The sequence below is a fragment of the Prunus mume genome, linkage group LG4 (genome assembly GCF_029339155.1).
Source record: "Prunus mume cultivar Tortuosa linkage group LG4, ASM2933915v1, whole genome shotgun sequence".
Taxonomy (NCBI): Eukaryota; Viridiplantae; Streptophyta; class Magnoliopsida; order Rosales; family Rosaceae; genus Prunus; species Prunus mume.
This window is the reverse complement of record NC_142701.1, coordinates 20,688,095-20,710,697: the sequence shown is the minus strand read 5'-3', so window position 1 is coordinate 20,710,697 and position 22,603 is coordinate 20,688,095. Positions and strand designations below refer to the sequence as shown.

Below are 22,603 nucleotides of genomic sequence, written 5' to 3'. Positions count from 1 at the left end.
CATATGACAAACATCCCATGGAGTAGTTGACAGGTGTGGTAGACTGACTATACAGAATTTGTACAGAGACGAACTAGAGATGTGAAAGGAAAATAAACTAGGACCACAAACACTACAATCGATTGAAATAAAATTGATGGGGCTGTGGAGTATCTTGGCGAGATATTATTGTGGAACTTGGTTGTGTGTGGGAATTGAGTTACTTGACAGCGGAATGGTTGTCTTATTTGATATTTTCCATGATTTCAGCGAAATGGCACAAAAGACTTTTAGTTTTAGACTCGTCCAAACAAGCTGCGACCCCCCTCGCATTTGCATGCTTGCTTGCTTCTTCATGTTTGAATGTTTCATGATTTCACGTGCAGGATGCAGCCAGGAAAAAAAGTTAAAGAAAGACAAAAAACAAACATCATGGACATTTGAATTGAAAAATCCTAGTACTAGGATAGGAGCATTTGGCATGAAAATTCTCTTATGTGATGAATATTTCTAGGAGCAGTTACCAGATGATCTTTCTTCACCCTATAGCAAATGTTTAGAGTGGATACAACTCACTCTTGATTAGTTCTTTCCGCGAGATTTTGAATGTAATATTCAACTATCCATGACTAGTTCCTATTTGCATTGTTCTTGTGTAAGGAATGTAACTTAACTCGAGTTTCATCTCAAAGGGTAACAGTGCAATTTAAGGAGAACCCCCCCTTATCCTTTTATGCACAACTTATTCTCCAACATAGGACAATTGTATTTGATTCACAATTCCTAACAAAGTTGCAATTTATTAAATTTTAACAATACTAAATCTTCTAAATCTTCTATTTCAAGTCCCCTTTTGCTATTTTTTTAAAAAAGAAAATATTTAAATTATGTTCGTCAACAACATAGAATAATTCAGGCATAAGCCTTGTATTGATTCAGTGCTACCATATCTTCGTCATGTGTCGATGTGTCTGGTATGTAGGCATATTTGGTTGTCGATCTCCTTTTATCATTGAGATGCATGATATTTTCCAGTTACCCAAAAAAAAGGAAAAGAGATGCATATTTTTGTGAGAAATTGCGTGGACATGTAAAAGAAAGTTGTTTTTGTTTTCTTTTCTAAAAAGCACTACTTGACCAAAACGTCCAATGATTTTAATAAGCTAGTCATCTAGTTGTGAGGGGTATATTGGAGTTTTTGTCGTTTTGAGACAAAATCCAACTTTTATTTTTGTTGACTTAAAATCACAAGTTATGGTTGATAAGAATAAGTTATCCTACGAAATTGATTGATAATTTGAACACCAAACTAGTGCACTGCAAAATATAATTAATCATATATTTATTCAAAGGACAAAAATCAAAATTCTAGTTTAATTAAAATATATATTAATTTTTTTAAAAGCTGAAAATCTAACAACCCAAAGAAAATTTAAGTTCAATTCATATTCAACTATATAACAAATGCTTATTTTGTTCAAATTGATCTATTTGCCAGAAGCAATTAAATCCCTAGCAGCCATCCGCCCCACTGGGAGTGTAAGGCACTTGGCTAACAGAAGAGGAGGGAAGTGCTTCTCTGACTTGGGATGAGGTGTTGGTGTTGGCTTGGGGTAATTCAAAGGGGGAGAATTTTGAGTTGATACCTCCAGCCCAATATCGGTTGTCATATATGTTAAGTGAGGTTCCAGAAGAGCCACAGTTGATGGTGATGTCTTCTATTCGGAGTGTAGATAGGTGCAGAGAGTAGGGTGGCGATTTGCAGAAACAGGGGAAGGAGGTAAAGAGGCAGAGGAGGGAGAGGAGTTTCTTCATGGTTATTGTTTTGGAAAGGTGTTTGCTGCTAATTGGTTCTTGATAATAGCAAGAGAAGAGAAAGATCAGGTACTAATTGGGTTCTTCATGCATATAAATAAAATTAATCCCATATGAATAGTAATTGCCTTAAGTTGCCATGCCAATGGGTGGAAAAGAAACAAAAATATTGCTAGGGCAGATACTACTTACGTGAACAGTAAATGGCATTGCCTCCACTTATCTTTTGTCATGGCAAATAGGTGAAAGTGCTCTAAAGGAGATGGTCCACGTGTGTTTGGATTCTTACGCTGGTCTCGAATCTAAAAAATCCTTTTGTGTCAAGTGACTCTCAGCTCTCTATCCATGAAAACCACAAGTCATTCACATCCACATGACCAACATCCAGAGGCGGAGCCACTGTGGGGTCAATGGGGTCACACGACCTCTTGGAAGCCATGGAAATAAGCCTAGAGGTCCCTTGGAGCTGCTGGTGCGACCTCTTGGAGCTGCACACCAAGTGGTCGATGAATGGCCTGAAAGAACCATCAGTTGCAAGCTGAAGAAGAAACCCATCGCGCGCCCATTTTTTTTTTAAAACAACCTGGCAAAACGACGTCGTTTCGTTTTGGCCAGGTATGAACAAATTAAAAAGACCAGCGTATCCTCTCCAGCCATTTTTTAATCCCTGGGCCAAAACTACGTCGTTTTGGCCAGGTCTGAAAAAATTAAAAAAGGACCAGCGTATCCTCTCCAGCCATGTTTTTCTCCACAGACCCGATTCCAATTCTAAAACCCCAAATTTTCTTTTGCTTTCTCCTCCAAGTTCAAACCCTAAGTTCCCAACTCAATCCTCCACTCCCCTAAACCCTCAACTCCATTTCCTCCCTTGCTGTCGCCACTGGAAAGTGCCTCTGTCTGCTTGTGTAAATCGCCGTGTGGTGGTGCCGCCGCCAACTACTCTCTTTGTTTTACTCATTCTAATTGTGAAATTTCACAATCCAAGTAAGTTCTAAACCCTATGTAGTAGTATGATATATTTACTTTAATTGAAACCCAATTCATATTTATTTTGATTATATTGGTTGTTTGATTATATTGTGAGCTTTTATTTTCATTATTTTGTATATGTTGAATATATTTAATTTAATTGAAATTCAATTCATATCCATTTTGTTTATATTGATGGTTTGTTTATATTGTGAGTTTTTATTTTCATTATTTTGTATATGTAGAATATATTTAATTTAATTGAAATCCAATTCATATTTATTTTGATTATGTTGATGGTTTGTTTATATTGTGAGTATTTATTTTGATTATTTTGTATATGTAGAATTATTATGGAACGGTTTTTTAAGAGAAAGTCATCATCGGGTTCGGGTAGTTCGGATAATGTTGTTAGTTCAAATAATGTTGGTACTTCAAGAACTCCAAGTTCAAGACAAAGTCAGTTAGATGATGGTTTGGGTAATCTTCAATCGGACCCTGGATTAAGAACTCGAATGATAGATTATGATGCTAATATGAGAGATGAGGTCCGAAGATCATATCTACAAAAAGGACCTTGTCAACCTAGAGGTCATAATTTTCCAATAACTAATATGTCGGGAATTAATCGACACTTTATTCCTCAATGGTTTGATGAGTTTGATTGGTTGGAGTATAGCATATCTAAAGATGCGGCATTTTGTCTCTATTGCTATCTCTTTAAAACCAATTTTGAACAAGTGGGTAGTGAAGCTTTCACTGGAGATGGATTTAAGAATTGGAAGAAAGGGAGAGAAAGATTTAAGATGCATGTTGGACCGGTTGTGAGTGTTCATAACAAAGCTAGAGAAGCTGCTACAAATTTGATGAATCAAAATACACATATTGAAACTGCAGTGAGCAAACACTCTGACCAAGCTCGTAAGGCTTATCGCACTTGCTTGAATGCATCAATCAAGTGCACTAAGTTTTTATTGCGACAAGGTCTTGCTTTTCGTGGCCATGATGAAAGTGCTACTTCAAGCAATAGGGGAAATTACTTGGAGCTATTGCAATTCCTTGCAGATAATGATGATAAAGTTAGAGAAGTTGTGATGGAAAATGCTCCGGAGAATCTCAAATTACTAGCTCCTTGCATTCAAAAAGAAATTGTGAATTCATGTGCCCTTGAAACACTTGATGCTATCATGGATGGTCTAAAAGATAGATTCTTTTCAATATTGGTGGATGAAGCACGTGATGTGTCGGTTAAAGAGCAAATGGCTTTGGTATTGCGTTATGTGGATGACAAAGGGCATGTAATTGAAAGATTTGTGGGTATCCAATATGTTACGGACACTACTTCAAGTTCACTAAAGGATGCTATTGACACATTCTTTTCTCGCAACGGTTTGAGTCTTTCCAAGCTACGAGGACAAGGTTATGATGGTGCTAGCAATATGATAGGTGAGTTGAATGGCCTTAAAACAAAAATATTGAGAGAGCAACCTTGTGCATATTATGTTCATTATTTTGCTCATCAACTTCAACTAGCTCTTGTTGCCGTGGCAAAGAAGAATATAGACATTGCCTCTTTTTTTGCAACGGCTAATAGTGTGGTTAATCATGTTGGAGCATCTTGTAAGCAGCGTGATTTACTTAGAGAGCAACTCCAAGAAGAGCTTGTGATAACTTTTGAAAATGATTGCCTTATAACGGGGAGAGACTTAAATCAAGAAACAAGTCTCAAACGTGCCGGTGACACACGATGGAACTCACACTATGGCACCTTGATTAGCATCATTTCTATGTTTTCATCCGTGGTTCATGTGCTTCAAATAGTTATTGATGATAATCTCAATGAAAGTGCGGGTGAAGCAAACAAGGTAATGAGAGAAATACGTACTTTTGAGTTTGTGTTTCATCTTTTCTTGATGAAAGTTATATTGGGACTCACAAATGATTTGTCACAAGCATTGCAAAGGAAGGATCAAGAAATTGTGAATGCAATGGCTTTAGTGAAATCATGCAAGGAAAAACTACATTGGATGAGGAATAATGGGTTCGACGCATTGGTTGATGAAGTATCTTCTTTTTGTTACAAACATCATATTGATGTTCCTAACATGGAAGAGGCATTTATACTTCCAGGGAAGTCAAGGCGTAATGCTCCAATAAAGACAAATCATCATCATTATCGTGTGGAGCTCTTTATTTATGTCATTGATGAGCAAATTACGGAGTTGGAGGATCGCTTTAATGAGGTAAATTCCGAGTTGCTTATTTGTTTGGCATGTTTGAGTCCGAAAGATTCATTTGTAGCTTTTGATAAACCAAGGTTACTTCATCTTGCTCAATTTTATCCTCAAGACTTTTCGGATGAGGATCGTTTGGTACTTGAAGATCAATTTGAGATTTATATTCATTATGTGCGTTCTAGTAGTGATTTCTCTCAACTGGAAGGGATTGATGATCTTGCAAAAAAAATGGTGGAGACAAGGATTTATCAAGTATTCAATTATGTGTATTTGCTCATCACATTATCTTTAGTTTTACCAGTTGCAACTGCTTCAGTGGAGAGGGCATTTTCTGTCATAAATATTGTTAAGGGTCCACTTAGGAACAAAATGGGAGATCAATGGTTGAGTGATAGCCTTCTTGTTTATATTGAGAGAGATATTTTTGCTTGTATTGAAAATGAAGCTATAATGCTTCGTTTTCAAAATATGAAACCTCGTCGTGGACAGTTATAGCTTGTAATATTGTTTCCGTTATGAATTATGGATGAAAGTACTATGACTTCATTTTCAATATGTTTTTCCATCCTAAATTTTTATTTGGACTTTTACACTAAGACCCCTTGTGGTAAGATTCCTGGCTCCGCCACTGCCAACATCCCCTGGAGTAGTTGACGGGGGTGGTAGACTAACTATACAGAATTTGTACAGAGATTAACTAGAGATGTGAAAGGAAAATAAACTAGGACCACAAACAATACAATCGATTGAAATAAAATTGATGGGGCAGAGGAATATCTTGGCAAGATATTATTGTGGAACTTGGTTGTGTGTGGGAATTGGTTTCAAACAAACATTACAAATAAAAATCCCCAACAATTGGGTTTTGATTGGGTAATTACCTTTGCTTTGCATGTAATTTGGCAAGTGTTAAAAACATCTGAAGTTTAGGGATGCCAATTATTTTTCTAATAACAAATTTTGTTTTTTGTAATTTTTCTTGATTTTCCAAGGTTTTTCATTTTCTCTGAACTGAAAAGTATAAAATGCTGTTTATATAAACACCCTTCTTATTTCGTTTGAATTGAACCTTATTTTCTTAATTAAACTGGGCTTGAGATCTTGGAGTTGGAGGGTGGATCTTCTTCTTCTTGCAGTTCTTATAAGGCAGCTGTCGTGAGAAGATAGAGACTTGAGTTAGTTACTTGACAGCGGAATGGCTGTCTCGTTTGATATTTTATATGATTTCAGCGAAATGGCACAGAAGGATTTTAGTTTTGGACTCGTCCAAACAAGCTGCGACCCCCCTCACATTTGGCATGAAAATTCTCTTATGTGATGAATATTTCTAGTAGTAATTACAAGGTGATCTTTCTTCACCCTATAGCAAATGTTTAGAGTGGATCCAACTCACTAGTGATTAGTTCTTTCCGGTAGATTTTGGATGTAATATTAAACTATGCATGACCAGTTCCTATTTGAATTGCTCGTGTAAGGAATATAACTTATTGACGCAGAAAAATGATTCTGCACTTTCCCGCGTAACTTAGTGATTTCGTTACCTTCGGTATGCTATGGCCTCGATAGTAAGTTATACCTGTAAGATAGCAAACGCTTTCGGTAAGTCCTAGGTACCGGTGTGATACCGGCCGAAGGCTCTCCGATGCTTAAGTAAGTACGGATTTAGTAAGTTTGAACTACATATCAATAGGCAGTATGCCGTTAGTTCTGATTGATTACCTCCAAGCTGGGATGGTTGTCCTCTTTTATAGGCCTTGGGAGGTGTGCATTTTGTTTAGAGTTTCGATGTGGGACTGTGGACATTGATTGTGAGACTGCCACGTGTTCCAGATGCCAAGGTTGCCCTAATAGAGCGATCGGTAGATAAGATGCACGAGCTGCCACTTGTTTCATCAACTCGTCATACGTGCGCCAGATTACTACGTGCACGAGGTACGAAATGAGAGGACCGAAGGCCACTCTTGAAGGCGCCGTAGGCTGCCTTATCGTCCGTTCGGGACACCTCAGTACTCGTGGGCGTGCGCGTACTCCGTAGGTTCGTCTTCCTTTGCCGGGTTGTGTACAGATCATCGGCAGTACAGGCGATCCGTTTGGATCATAAAGTGGTTGAGGAAAATCTGCTTCAATTCGTCAAAGGAGTCTACCTTCCACGCTCGAGACGGTAGAACGATTGAGGCGGCTTGGGATGATGGAAGCGACAAGCATTGCCCTCGTCGCTAAGGCCCTTGCACCCTACGCCGATTGGAAGGAGTGAAGGTGCGTCAAAGGGTCCTCCACACCGTATAAAATGGTATACGCAGGTTGCACCTCCCTGTTATGTCGGACTTCTTGATGCGCTCGGTGAAGGGTTCGCCAAAGCTTTCCCAATCGGGGACTTGGGACCGGGTTTGGTCGTCCTCCATCTTCGGATCCTGGAAAAGCGCGGATAGCGGGATCTCGGCTTGGGACCTCCTCGGCCCGAAGTCTTGGAAGTTCTCCTCGGACTTGGTGGTTTTGCCTTCGAATACTCCGGGGGAGTTTCCGAACGGTAGTTTGATTCGATGCCCTTGGTGGGGACGTACTCATCGTCGGATTCCATTCCCGAATCCAAACCATGGACCTTCCTAAGGGGCGATTTATCTCCTAGGACCTTCATCCGTGAGTCCCGCAGGCGGGCATTAATCCGGATAGGGGACCTATGCCGTTCAGCATCCTTCTTGTCGTTGATCCGATGACGACAATCGGTGTACACCTTCTTCGACACGTGAGGCTGGTCCTGTGTAGGTGGGACCACCAACTGTTTGGAAGGCGCAGGCGTTGCCTTTGCCCCTTCTTTCCCTTCCTCTCGACCGGGTCCGCAAACTCTAGGAAGATTCGGCGGCTGAACGCTCTGTGTTTCTCTTTGGTTAGCGATCGTGTTTCGTCTACTTTGGACGAGAGGAGATTGTTATGTTCTTGGAGCTTAGCCATTTCCTTGAAGGGAGGTCATCCGAGCGAAGCTCCGCCGGCCGTGGTCTGAAGCACTGGGATTACCAAGAAGGGTGCTAGGGTGCAGTGCGGGCTTGCTCCACTTGGCATACCGTACGGTAATCCATCCTCTGATAGGAACTGTGGTCCTGAAGTGGTTCCCATTATGTTTTTAGAAATTGTAGGTTGATTATTATCGTTTTCCACAGACGGCGTAAGCTGTTGTGCGAGAAAAATGGTTCTGCACTTTCCCGCGTAACTTAGTGATTTCGTTACCTTCGGTATGCTATGGCCTCGGTAGTAAGTTATACCTGTAAGATAGCAAACGCTCGGTAAGTCCTAGGTACCGGTGTGATACCGGCCGAAGGCTCTCCGATGCTTAAGTAAGTACGAATTTAGTAAGTTCGAGCACGACAGATCAATAGGCGATGCCGTTAGTTCGATTGATTACCTCCAAGCTGGGATGGTTGTCCTCTTTTATAGGCCTTGGGAGGTGTGCATTTTGTTTAGAGTTTCGATGTGGGACTGTGGACATTGATTGTGAGACTGCCACGTGTCCCAGATGCCAAGGTTGCCCTAATAGAGCGATCGGTAGATAAGATGCCGAAGCTAGATGCTCCCATAGCTCCAGCTCGGTCCATGTGTCAAATGTTTATTGACTGCTCATTTTGGTATAAACATAACTTCACTCGAGTTTTATATAAAAAGATAACGGCAATTAAGGAGAACTTCACCGTATCTTCTTCTGCACAACTTATTCTCCAACATAGAACAATTGTATTTGATTCACAATTCCTAACAAAGTTGCAATTTATTAAAATTTTACAATACTGAATCTTCTAGAATGATCATGGGACAAACAACTACAATAAACGTAACCCGAGTAAACGACTCATTGCCCCTAATTTGGTTCAGATACAACTGATATGAAACATTGATGCAACATATTTACTATCAGGGACTAACCTGGGCTACAACCCAGATGAATTTTTATTTTGCTAATAGAATCTCCAATACTACTCCTCACTCTGAAAAAAGATAACCAAACCAATCAGTCAGCGAAGAATACGAATAGAATTTGAATTCTCTTTAACTCTTCCAGAATAATCTTGTATAGGAAACATCATCTACGTAGAACATATATACTAATCCTGGCCCTATCGCTTGAATTAACAAAAACCTAAAAAGCAGCCCCTTTGAAACACTTGAATTAAAACCTATTCTATTTCAAGTCCCCTTCTGCTATTTTTTTTAAAAGAAAATATTTAAATTATGTTCGTCAACAACATAGAATACTTCAGGCAGAAGCTTTCTATTGTTTCAGTGCTTACCATATCTTCGTCATGTGTAGATGTGTCTGTCTGGTAGGTAGGCGTATGGTTGTCGGTCTCCTTTTATCATTGAGATGCATGACAAATTGCGTGGTTTGTAAAAGAAATTTATTTTTGTTTTGTTTTCTGAAAAGCACAACTTGACCAAAACGTCCAATGATTTTAATCAGCTGAGCTAGTCTTCTGACTGTCGTTACATTATTTTTTGCATGCACAACTTGACTTGCTTTTGGGTATACTGATCCTATAATATAAAAACATATCACACCTTTTCTTTCCTCTTTTAATCTTAGCCGACAATATAATTGCTTTTTCACTTGAAACAAAAAAATATATATAGAAAATGACACCCATCGAAAGGAATCTCCAGTCTAAAATGTTGGGCTCCCTTTCGTCATGTATGGGGTTAATGTTAATGCAAAGCCAAAGAAAATGAGTTTAAACTCACAAATAATAACACAAGTCCTCACAATTTGCCTTTGCTCTTCCTCCAAGTCGTTCATTGCCTTCAAATTCATTGCAGCAGAGTAAAAACTGTTCTCACATACACAAAATCTAACATCGAAAAAGTGAAACCAAAATTTACATGCGAACTAAAGTTTAAGGAATGACGGAACAAGAAGAACCAACACATTTTATTTTCATCTGGAAGGTGCACGGAATCAGGAAGGCATCAGTTCTTACCAAAAGACAAGTTAAACTTAAAGGAAGACCAAAGTATTCGGGCAATCTAATTACTTGGTAAAATTCCCATTACTTTCTGATGTTTAAATTAAAGACTTGCATGTAAAAAAATTTAGCACTGTGTCACTCCCAAGTAATTTATTTGCATTCAATATTATTGGTTTCAAATACAAATACAGTTTTTGGGTACTTCAAAAATGTTGTACATCATCTCCCATTTGTATCATTAATCTCAGAAAAGATTGTCTCAGATATACATTGGATGGATTCATCTGTAGTGCAATCTGGCTTAGCACTTCTAAGTTTGGCATCGGCACTGTCATTGACGAAGGCAACCTCATTGTTCCTTTCAATGCAGTTGCGGTGGAGCTGCAATGCAAGCTCAAGCGCCCTCACAACATCATTCATTGACGGCCGTTCAATCCCACTATCATTTATGCAACTCATTGCAATCTCAACAAACTGATTCAGACACTGAATTTCAATCTTACCCCTTATGCTTGGATCAATAATTTGATCAAGTTCCCCGTCGTGATGACAGCTCCTGACCCACTCAGCCAAGTTCATTTGTCTCAGCTCCACCGTATGCATCACTGCCGGCCTTGCACACAATACCTCACACAATACTACACCAAACGAATACACGTCCGACTTCTCAGTTAGCCGTTGACGTCGGTAGTATTCCGGATCCAAATATCCGAAACTACCTTTCACCATTGTACTAATGTGAGTCTTGGACGTGTTGGTAGTGCCCATTTTTGACAATCCAAAGTCCGATACTTTGGCCACCCATTTCTCATCCAGTAAAATGTTTGTGCTCTTCACGTCACGGTGGATGATGGTGCCCTTGGCACCGGTATGAAGGTAGCTCAACCCTCGTGCCGCGCCAATACAAATTTGAAGCCGTTGCTCCCAAGAAAGAGGCGGGTTATCCTTGTGGTAGAGATGGTCGGCGACCGTCCCACGTGCCATGTAATCGTACACCAAGATCATCTCATTGTCGTCTGCACAATATCCAATGAGAGACACTAAATGGCGGTGGCGGAGCTGGGAGAGCAGCTCGATTTCCGTCTTGAACTCATGGGCACCTTGTGATGACTCGGGTTTTAGCCTTTTGATAGCTACAGGTGTAGCCCCACCGTCGTCGATATAGCCTTTGTACACGTTCCCAAACCCGCCAACTCCAATGATGAAACTATCATTGAAGTTTTGGGTGGCGGCTTTGATCTCAGCCAGTGGAAAGTAACGACATAAATAAGGTGGTAAAGATGATTCCCGAGTCTCTGTTGACTTGGTCGGCCCGTGGATGGAGACAAAGGACTTGGCTTTCCGTCGTCGCCTGAAAATCAGGACTCCAAAAAGGACAGAGAGCACAAGTAGGCTGGAAGCTACACCGGCAGCAATGGCAAGTATACGATTGGACTTAGTGTTGTGTTTTACTGAACTTGACGGCGTCAAATCGATGGATCCAGCAAGATTGCCATTTGAGTCACTTAGCTTGAAGATTTCGAGCCCATTCAAGATTCCAGCGTTTGGATTTGCTTGCAGTGCGAGAGAGAGTTTAACTTTCTTCCGGGTTCCACCAGGGTCGGTAGGCATGGAGACCAAATAGTCTCTGTACACTGGTCTATCATTTCCACCACTCCATTCGATTATGTCGGCTCCTTGTTCTACGGTTAGATTGGCTATTTGGATTGTAAACATTCTGTCTCTAACCTTGGTGATTTCAGGTTGAAACTCACAAAAATGAAGCCTAACCAAGTAAAAAAACTTTGGATCCACCGGAAATTGCCAGGTGAGATTACTTTCCGCACCCATTGACCGGCCGGTTTGGTAAACTTGTTTTGGCGCAGTGTAGTCTTTAATTCCGGTAAAGTTGAGTTCAATGCTAGTATTTCGTTGTAGAACGTGGCTCGAACTTAAACTTGAAGTGTCTAAGTAACTTTGCTCCTCAACATAACTATCCCATTTGCGGTACATGCCAGTATCTTTCTTGGGAAAGAGCAAGTGGGTCCCCCAACATTCAATCGGTAGACCATCTCTAGAACAGTCATGTTTTTAATGGGGACGTTGGTTTGGGTTCCAACAAAGTCAACCCCATCATCGCTTTGCGCTGGAGTGTAGTAAAGATTGCTAGGCATGGATGCAATTTCAATGCCATTGATAAAGGCATATGCATCTGGGCTTGCCCCGCTTGGAGTGAATGTGATGTTCAAACTCTCCTCTCCCTCCTCAATGCTTATGCAGAATTCTCTGTATATCGTATCCATCCTAGACGCATCGGCAGTGAGAGAAGTGTTGAAGTCGTGGAGAAGAGTAAAGCCACCAGTTTTGACGGAGAAGAGGGTGTTGGAGCGGTCAAAGTCGGCACCATATGAAACTGGGTAGAAATACAAACGAATGAACTTTTGGCCGGTGGTGAGTGGAAATGTGTATGTAAATTCAGAGCGAGACAGTCCGTGCTGTTTTGTATGGCACAATTGGTACTACGCTGGCAAAGGAGGACGACAGAGATGTTTCTCTTACTTGGGATGTGTAACTTGAAGCAGCTTGAGCTTGGTGTACTTCAAAGGGAGAAAATGTTGAATTTATGTCTCCAGTCCAATTTCGGCCGTCATCCCGATTGACTAGCTTGCCGGAATAGCCGCACTGAAGGGTGATATCACTGACAGGATTGTATGTAGTACTGTTTGTAGTGTATGCAGGTGGATCTGGGTTGGGTCCTGCCAGATTGCTGTTAGAGTCATTTATTTTGAAGATTTCGAGACCATTCAAGATTGCATCGTTGTATCTAGTCATCCAATCTTTTGGGTTTGCTTGCAGCGTGAGAAAGAGATTTACTTTCTTCTGGCTTTCAGTGTCTGCAGGCATGAACACAACGTAGTCTCTGTATACTGGTTTCCCATTTCCGCCACTCCATGAGATTACGTCTGCATTTTCTTCAGCCGTTCGATTGGCTATGTAGATTAGAAAATCTCGATCTCCGATTTGGGTAATCTCTGGTTCAAATTCACAAAAATGAAGCCTAACCAGGTAATAAAACATGGAATCTACAGGAAATTCCCAGGTGAGATTGTAGCTCTTGTTTCTGGTATGGTTCTTACCCATAGACCGGCCCGTTTGGTAAACCACTGACGGGGCTGAGTACGCTGGTACTGTGGAAAAGTCGAGTTGAATACTCACGTTTTGTGGTAAAACACTGAACCTTAAACTCTGATCGTCTAAGTACTGGTACTCCTCTACTATACTATCCCAATTGCGGTACATCCCAGTGTCTTGGTCGAAAGAGAGTGCACTTCCACCGACGTTTATTCGGTACACCATCTCCATCGCCGTGATGTTTTCGATGCGATAATTGACTTCGTTGCCTACATAATCAACTCCATGGCTATCGGATGCAGTGTAGTAAAGATTGGTGGGCATGGACACAATCTCAATCCCATTGACGAAGGCATAAGCATCTGGGATTGCTCTGCTCGGAGTGAACGTGATGGTCAAGCTCTGTCCTTCATCAATATTCAAACAGAACTCTCTTATTAGCGTCTCAGTCTCACTAGCATCAGCAGTTACAGAAGCATTGAAATCATGGAGAAGGGTAAAGCCACCTGCTTTGACAGAGAAGAGGGCTTTGGACCGGTCGAAGCCGGGGTAATATGAAACTGGGTAGAAGTAGAAGCGAATAAACTTCTGCCCGGTGAAGAGGGGAACTCTGTAAGAAAATTCGAAGCGAGAAAGCCTAGCTGTGGTGTAGGGCACTTGGCTAACAGATGAGGAGGGAGGAGCTTTTCTGACTTCGGAGGAGGTGTTGGTGTTAGCTTGGTGTAATTCAGAGGGGGAAAATTTTGATTTAATATCTCCAGCCCAATCTCGCTTGTCATATATGTTGGATACGGTTTCGGAAGAGCCACAGTTGATAGTGATGTCTTCGACCGGAGTGTAGATAGGTGCAGAGAGTAGGGTGCCAATTTGCAGAAACAGGGGAAGGAGGTAGAGAGGCAGAGGAGGGAGAAGGAGTTTCTTCATGGTTATTGTTTTGGAAAGGTTCTTGATAATAGCAAGAGCAGTAAAAGATCAAAGGGTAATTAAGATGATGATTTAGGGGATGGTTATTGGTTTGTAAAGGTGTTTTCTTCTTTTGTAAAGCTTTCTTTTGCTTTTTTCTTTTTTTTTTTTTTAAAAAATATATATGTAAATTATGTTCATCAACAACATAGAATAATTCAGGCATAAGCTTTCTATTGTTTTTTGTCCAAAAAATAAAAAGATTTCTATTGTTTCAGTGCTACCATATCTTCGTCATGTGTTGATGTGTCTGGTAGGTAGGCGTGTGGTTGTCGGTCTCCTTTTATCATTGAGATGCATGATATTTTCCAGTTACCCACAAAAAAGGAAAAGAGATGCATATTTTTGTGAGAAATTGCGTGGAAATGTAAAAGAAAGTTGTTTTTGTTTTCTTTTTTGATCAGCTGTGCTAGTCTTCTAGTTGTCGTTACATTATTGTTTGCATGCACAACTCGAGCACAAAGACTTGCTTTTTCTTTTTTCGTCAAACATCAAAGACTTGCTTTTGGGTATACTGATCCTGTAATAAAAAAAATTATCACATCCTTTTTCTTTCCCCTTTTAATCTTATCCGTCTTTCAATGGCTGACAACAACAAAAATATAGAAAATGACACCCATATGAAAATCTGTATGAAATGTACGTGAGTTTACATAATAACACAAGTAATTTGCCTTTGCCATCCACCTCCACGACCAAAACAACGCAGTCGCAGCCCATCACATCTTCTTCTTCTTCTTCTTCTTCTTTACGAAAATAAATACTGAATAAGATAGCACTGAAAATACGTGTAATAATGTACATGAAAATAAAATTACAAAGACAAATGCAACCCAACCCAACCCGTTAATACATAACCCAACATTATATTACAAGAGTCAAACTTAATAATAAAGGAAACGAGGGAGAAGAATAGGTGAAAAATAAAATCAAACACACAAGAAACCGAGCAACCAGAGAAAGGAGAGGAAGAGCCAAAGATAGCCAAAATGACTGAGAAGAGAAGAAAGGATAAGCTACTAAGTATTAGAGCTTGGTTTTTGACATTGATTCAGTGGCTGGGATGTATGTTTACTTTCAAAATTGAAGACAAATTTATGGGTTATTTGTCTGGTATCGAGAAATATCGGTAAATATCTAGGTCCGGGATATATTGCCGATAAGGGGGAAGAAATAGGCTTACCCCCCTCTATCTGTATCAACACCTAAAAAAAGGGATATATCGGCCAATATTTTCTTCCTTGCTACTACTAACACTCTGTTTGCATCGAGGTGGGGAAGGAAGGGTAATCCATTGCCTGATGTATTTATTGCAGATGTAGTAATCACATTGAGCTTGCGCAGTACAGAACTAGGTCATTACACGTCCCTACCACACATATCTCTTCTCTAACGAGTGGAAACTTGCGAGTCTTTTCAACACATGAGTTAGGGGTTTGGAGACGACGATGAAAATCCGTAAAAATTCCTCTCCTTTGAAGCTTATCACATTGGACACATAAAAAATGCTTAGAGAAATAAGGATCAGATATGAGAGTACACCAATAGGTAGCAATATTTACCAACCCTGCTTAAGTTTCCTTACAGAAGAACATTTAAAATTCACCAACTTTGGATCTCCTATTTTGCTATGCCCCCAAGTCGTTCATTGCCTTCAAATTCATTGCAGCAGAGTAAAAATTGTTCTCGCATAGACAAACTCTAACATCGAAAAAGTGAAACCAAAATTTACAGGCAAACTAAAGTTTAAGGAATGACGGAACAAGAAGAACCAACACATTTTATTTTCATCTGGAAGGCATCAGTTCTTACCAAAAGACAAGTTAAACTTAAAAGAAGACCAAACTATTCGGGCAATCATATCCACATCCTAAATCCCAGAAACAAAAGAAACAAAAAACCAATATTTACAAGTTTATATCTCTCTTTATTAAATATTTTGGTGCAAAGTTCTAGACTCTAAACATACTTCTTCAAACTTCTATAAGACCTCAAGTCTCAATCTCTCGAGTAAACATTTTGCTGCATAAACACTACTAAGACCTCAAGTAACACCAACAACAAGCAATTTATTACACTTAGAAACTCCACCAAATTAACCAAAGCTATAAAATGTTCAAAACCAATACAAGCTTCATTTCATCATTGGATATGAGACTGCCCGAAAAACGCCTATTTACAATTTTTACACTAAGCAAACCAAGAGTATATATAGCTATATAAACATCTCACACAAATTCCTCAAACCTGACCTCTGAATCGCCTGGCTCGCCACGGGTAGCCCTTTCACACTTGCTCCTTTCATAATCAGGATCATCCGTGGGCAGCTCATAGCGGCAAACCGGGCATGTATTTCGAATGCCCAACCAGGGCACAATGCAGTCCTGATGGTAGTAATGGCAACAGGGTAAGCTCCTGACCTTATCCTCCGACGCAATGCTGTCTTTACAAACAGCACAGACCACTTCTTCATTCTTCAACTTCTCCTTTGTGAACTTAACAAAGGGAAGATCCTCGACAACACTTGAAGCCGCCGGAGGGCTACCTTTCATGGCATTCGCATTCTCCACGAATTGCCCGAAAATCGTGTTGATGTACTCTGCAGTCTCTAAGTCAACATCATCATCATCGGCATACCTCCGGAAATTGTTGACTGTCAAGAGAATTTCCCACTCCAGGCTTCGTGTGGCTCCTTCGGGAATCTCTTCTTCTTCTTCAGTAGAAAACCCAGAGGCCACTGAGAGCTCTTCAACTCCGCCATCGATCCGATTAGACTCAGAATTTTCAAACATGTTCCTCTGCTCCACCAAGAAAAGGTTGTCCCAGATTGATTGGATACCCGAATCGGTGATCCGATTACTTTCTATATCATCGATGGTACCGGAATCCGAATCAGATTCCGATTCCAACCCAACAACCCGAAGGCCACTAACGCGCGAATCATCCCCTGGTGGAATATTAAACTCGCCCAATTCAGAGACAGAGCCCTGAGAATTTGACTCTAGACCAAACCCTAACCCCAAATTTGACCCCATTTCATCTCCACCATCAACACCCCCAATTTCCGATTCAAGCGAAAGCGGGTCCGAACCCGAACCCGAACCCAGAACGGTAAAGCAGTCGTTATTGGGCCTCTCCGAGGTGCGACGGTCGAAGAGATCGGTGACGAAGCAGCTGACGTCATGGTCCGAATCGGAGGCGGCGTCGGAGAAAGAGTCGCAATCGGAGCTTCGGGAATCGGGAGGATCGGCGAAGGGGTTGCAATTGTGGTTGGTGCACCAGTGGGCGAGGGGATCAAGAGTTAGGGTTTGTGGGTCTGGGTCGTTTGGTTGTGGTTCGCGGGGTAGGTGAGTGGTGGCGCAAAGCTCAGACATAGTTTTAAAGATTAATAATGGAAGAAATTGGAGAAATTTTGTTTGGTGGTGGTGCTTCAGTTTATATAGTGCGGGTTTTCTTCCCTCCTTTTTTATTTTATTTTATTTTATTTTACTTTGTCTTGGCCTGCTCTGTGAAGGAATAAAAGTTTAATCAAGAGAAATGAAGGTTACCAAATTTTGCATTCCTCTCACGATAACATGCTATTATTAATGTGTGCATTATTGGAAAAATATACGAAAAAACAAATGTTGCAGGTGCCTGTCTTCTTCGAATTATTACACATAATCTGCACCCTCCTTGGTGGTTACATTCTCTACTACTGGATATCATAAGTTTATCAAAATTTTAATGTTAATTAATACGACGGTCGATGCTCTTGCTACTCATGGACATACGCTTCCTCATCTTTGTGTTTGGTTTAATCATGTTCCTCATTTTGTAGCTCTTCGGATACTGTATGATAATCGATCTCTTTGAATTCCTAGAGGATCCCCCTCTGAAATTCATTTTGTATTCCAAAAATAAAGAGGTTATCCTGACAGATTATCTCAGGAAAACTTCAAACTAGTACAATATTATCCTGATAAACTACGGGCGTGGCGGTCTCCCCATGCTTCTCTTTCAGCTCAAAGAATACGTCCTTGATTGCCTCAAATACCTCTTCAGGAGACCTTTCAGCATCAATCTAGGCCAAAATCAAAGAAGAAGAAAATAAACTACTTATGGGAAAATCAAATTTTTAGGTCAAATTAGCCAAGCTAAACAACATTTAGTCGTCTAATTGTGAAACACTCGAGGGCGCTCACGTATATATTTGTCGGTTTCAGTAAACTATAGGGTAAAAGGCTTGAACTAAGACTAATATTATTCACTGGCAAAAGGCAAAGTAACCATTTCCCATGAAATGTTACAATCAGAAGCTTTGTGGAGAAGATCGTTACCTTTCGAACCTTGCCCTTGGTGCTGTAATAATTGATTACAGGAAGAGTGCATTCAAAGTAGACTTTAAGACGCTTCTGTATTGTGTTAATATTATCATCAACTCTTCCCTTTGAATCCACAGACAATATGCATGAAAAAGAGTTAGAGAAGTTAGACACATTGAAAAATTTGTAAGTTAAAGAGGAAGAAAAAGGGAAATTTGCTCACCTGGTTTCTATTTAAAAGACGTCTTTTCATCTGCTCTTCTGAGCAGTCAAGAAACAATACAAAATCTGGCTCAATTTTCATCTGTAGCAGAAGTTTGATTGTGCACATGGAACAGACAGAACAATGAGATACGAATATGTTAAAATCAGTGAAAGAATAACTTATGCTATTCGCAAATAGTTTTTACATTAAGCAATATAATCAAACTATCAAAGAATTTGATAGCTTAAACAAACAAAACAGAAAACTGCAAACCTACAATGCTTTCAGCGGCAGCACGATTTTCTTCGTTCCGTGGGAAGCCATCGATGACAAATTTCTTGTTTTGGCTCCGCTGCATTGCCTGTTGCAGAAGCTTGACAACCAGATCGGAAGGAACAAGCCTTCCTTCTTTCTTACAGTCCTCAATCATTTTACTATAAAGAAATTTGTAATAATAAAAAATGTGCATAACACGGTGCATAATAGAAGTTTCATCCAAAAAAGTTTCCTAGATTTCCATCATATGAGAATTATAATATTTTTTTCTGAGTATTAGGAAGCTGAAAGCAAAATTATTGGTTTAGTATTGCACAAATGAAAGAAATAAACTTTTGAATCGAATACCCGTATTCAGATCCAGTCTCAACTTCTGCTTCAAGGAGATCACCAACACTCAGATGACAAAACCCAAAGTATGGAGCAATTTTGGCGCATTGCGTACTCTTTCCGCTACCTGGACCACCTGCAAAGCATAGTTTAGGAGTAACTACATCAGCAGGCACAACAATTAGAAGGTTAGCAAGTCATCTTAGATAACTACACGGGCAGGATTCTTTGTAAACATTCTAACACATCTAATGTCGTCATTTCGTTCTGGATACAAAATGAGGTGAAGGTGCTCAAGCTCAAGAGAAGACTTCCAATCCATAAACTTGTATAAATTTGGGTGCAGAACTTGGACACTGCCACAGCAGCTGAATTTCTTAGTTCCTTTGGTCCAAAAACTTCTTACACACCCACTCTGGTCACCTAAGCTAATTGTTTTACAGGGAGACAAATTACCATGAATGTTGGTACAATTTCATGGAGAGCCACAAACCAAAGTTCAAATGAAATTTGTTACACTCAAGATCAGTCCTGGATCCCTCCACAACAAATACAAAAATGGACAGGAAGGAAAAACAAAATCGAAAGAGTTCATGATCAAATTCAAATTGCACCAACAAAAGTTTCACACCAGCAAAATGTAGAAGTTGCAAAATATTGTAAACTGCTTAATTACCTAAAACATAGATAACTGTGTACCCTTTAGGGTTATCTTCACTTACATCCTGCCAATCAAAGATAAATTTCATTCAGAAAACAGGATGAATGCAAGAAATTTTCCCAGAAAAAGTATGAGTGACAATTAATAATACATCCAATAATAGATAGTAATATCTAAGAATCCAACCAAGGAAAAAAACAAGAGTTGATAGCTTGACACCAACCTTGTTTGGAGTCACAGTTGCCTCTTGTGCTGCACCATCTTTTGCCATGGTCTCCATGAAATCCTATTCAGCATGAGCTTCTTTAGAACCAACATGCCATAATTTTAAGACCCTTCACCAGGTAGGTAAAAGCTTCATCTTTACTTCCTCCACAAAATTATTTTCTTTTATATGAAGCAAACTTTTTAATCTTAACTTCAAGTTTAAAATAAATAAATAAATAAACAATCCTAAAGAGAATAGCTTTATAGGCAGATGAGATGAGAGAAGAGAAATAGAAAAGTAAATGAAAAAGAAGTTTAAAAAAACTAATCATCTGACAGGGATTACACTTGGGGGGGAAGACTGAACAGTGCAATGTTTGCTCACAGATTCACAGGTCCTTTCTCTGTGTGTGGTGGCATGGGTCAGCCACACCGACTAGAGACTTCGAGACAGTTGCAAACGCTGCGTTTTAAAACAATAAATGATAAAGAAGGTCAAAGTTTTAATTTTGTGGAATTAATATACAAATGTAAATAAAAAGAACAATTCAATAAATAAAGAAAAATGCTTTCATGTATATGAACTTTACCCGCCAAAATTTTTGATACATAGGAAGTTCTCTTTTGTTTTGAGGGGAAATATGGTTTTGGGGTTCTTCTTAAAGAATTTTTTATTATTAAGGTTAGGAGATTCTAAACTCACTATAAAAATTTGATCGATATGCATAAAAACGATGGAAGAAGTCACTTTTGATCCATGTAGTTTGTCCCTTTTTTTACTTTAGTTCATGTAATTTAAATTTTGTCAATTTAACCATGTACACATCCAAATTTTCATCCAATTCCATATAAAATTTCGTCCAAAACACCCCTCCACATAAGAGACGTCTTTATTATATCAAGAAATTGGACGGAAATTTGGACGTATCCCTAAATTGTAATAAAATAAACTACATGGGTTAAATTACCAAAATTTAAAGTAAAGGGATGAAAGTCGAAATTTCGTCAAACTACAAGAACCAAAAAGTGACTTTTTGTCTAAAGATAAATGAAAAATTGGAAGTAGTTACTGAATTTTTGTGTGTATTATTAGCAAAGGTAATTGTAAGAACTTAATTGTCTCCAGACACTTGACTGAAGAATTATCTTTGACAAAGAGCCGTCCGAATTTGTTCACTTTAAATCTACGTCTCGTTACTATAGAGGATTAAGGGCACGAGACTTTCTGCAAATTTCGTAAATTGAACATTTCCCCAAAATTCCCACCTGCATAAAACACATTTTATAACCCAACCGGCAGCATGCACAATATAATCTCATGCAATTACATAAATGGTCTCCGGCCTTCAAATGATTCTAGCAAAACTGCCCACAAAGTTCTTAAAATAACTTAATGCATCAAACATGCATATACCAAATTCAAAATCTACTTACACACACCTTCACTCACTTAGTCCTCAGGATCAATCTCAATTCAACCAAGTGGACCAATAACAAGGTCCGAACCAATCTCAATAAGACCACCTAAGTGGGGTCTAATCTGTGGGCACCTAGTAAGTAACTCTTTCGTATCTATCCTGACTCCTAATATCAAATAAACCATTACCACCACACAAATACATAATCCCCTCATACGACGGGACGCACCCGGCCTCGTATGGAACCTATCTGCACCACGCGGATAAACCTCCGACCGTGAGAACCCATCAACATATCACATAATCCTCATACGCCATCAACACGCCGGCTAATCCAAAGAGGGGGTGAGCTCAAGCGTCTAGCGGTCAACCCAGGGTCAAACTATCCAAACTTGGTAAAACAGGCCCGCGGGGTCCACGACCTCCAAATTATGATCCGAAAGTTTCTATAGGTTCTACAAGGTCTAGGCCACACGTCCTGCAAGTTTGGTCCAGATCGGATCGCTCCGATCGCACGATCGGACGAAAACCTAACCTAGGGTTGGCATTTCTGGAGTATCCGGGACTCCATTTACGAAAATCCTACATGATCCTGGAAATACCCGATCAACATATTATAATTTCAGGGACCATCCAACGCGTCCAAACCTAGCGAACTCGGAAAATCGCGATATCGATATAACTCTGCCAAAATGAGATCCGAGCACGTGCCCGCAGGGTCACTTTTGCACTTTTGACCGGAATACCCCAAAATTGGAGTCCTTTGATCTACACTCAAAATTGATGCAATCCTACCCAACCATCAGCTAGATCATGAAAAATAGGTAGGAATCCATACCTCAATCACGAAACGGTGGCGGAGGAGGAGATCGAGCCGAAGTTGGCCAAAACCTGCGATTTCCCGCCCAAGAGAGAGAGGCGCGCGGGGGAGATAAAAATATTTACGATTATGCCACCGAGCTCATTTGACCATATCTCTCTCATTTCAACTCCGATTCGAGCCCACTACGTGTCTACGGACTCATCTCAACGCAACGATTTCAAATTCCTTCCAGATAAGAAAATGACTAAAATACCCCTATCCCACGGGTAATTTCTCAATTCCACTTAAATAAATTAAAATATGGGATAAAACAAAGATGGAACTCAAGTTATTAGAGCCTTTCCATCCATGAGCAG

The 22,603-nt window shown here is 39.9% G+C and overlaps 4 protein-coding genes and 1 pseudogene across 6 annotated transcripts; 1 reads left to right on the top strand and 4 right to left on the bottom strand.

Annotated features, from left to right (window-relative positions):
- The first annotated feature begins 3,073 nt into the window (after window positions 1-3,073).
- Window positions 3,074-5,553, top strand: LOC148918122 (uncharacterized). The gene has a single exon (XM_089050557.1). It carries the CDS (start codon window positions 3,117-3,119, stop codon window positions 5,493-5,495), a length of 2,379 nt encoding a protein of 792 aa, XP_088906683.1. The 5' UTR covers window positions 3,074-3,116; the 3' UTR covers window positions 5,496-5,553.
- Window positions 5,554-10,084: 4,531 nt separating this feature from the next.
- On the bottom strand, window positions 10,085-11,960 carry LOC148918121 (receptor-like protein kinase FERONIA pseudogene; annotated as a pseudogene).
- Window positions 11,961-12,403: 443 nt separating this feature from the next.
- LOC148918120 (receptor-like protein kinase FERONIA) lies at window positions 12,404-13,984 on the bottom strand. The gene has a single exon (XM_089050558.1). It carries the CDS (start codon window positions 13,982-13,984, stop codon window positions 12,404-12,406), a length of 1,581 nt encoding a protein of 526 aa, XP_088906684.1.
- Window positions 13,985-15,929: 1,945 nt separating this feature from the next.
- On the bottom strand, window positions 15,930-17,461 carry LOC103329610 (RING/U-box superfamily protein). The gene has a single exon (XM_008232107.3). It carries the CDS (start codon window positions 17,395-17,397, stop codon window positions 16,252-16,254), a length of 1,146 nt encoding a protein of 381 aa, XP_008230329.2. The 5' UTR covers window positions 17,398-17,461; the 3' UTR covers window positions 15,930-16,251.
- Window positions 17,462-17,871: 410 nt separating this feature from the next.
- Window positions 17,872-20,483, bottom strand: LOC103329609 (UMP-CMP kinase 3-like). 3 transcript variants are annotated; one of them, XM_089050560.1, is made up of 8 exons: window positions 20,353-20,483; window positions 20,023-20,085; window positions 19,815-19,863; window positions 19,157-19,274; window positions 18,810-18,966; window positions 18,551-18,631; window positions 18,343-18,450; window positions 17,872-18,086 (listed from the first exon to the last, which is right to left on the bottom strand). In XM_089050560.1, exons 2-8 carry the CDS (start codon window positions 20,077-20,079, stop codon window positions 17,961-17,963), a joined length of 696 nt encoding a protein of 231 aa, XP_088906686.1. In that variant the 5' UTR covers window positions 20,080-20,085; window positions 20,353-20,483; the 3' UTR covers window positions 17,872-17,960. The 3 variants fall into 3 exon arrangements, with proteins under 3 accessions (XP_088906686.1, XP_088906687.1, XP_088906688.1); XM_089050561.1 differs by having other exon boundaries at window positions 20,023-20,134; window positions 20,353-20,447; XM_089050562.1 differs by having other exon boundaries at window positions 20,392-20,441.
- Between the last annotated feature and the right edge of the window lie 2,120 nt (window positions 20,484-22,603).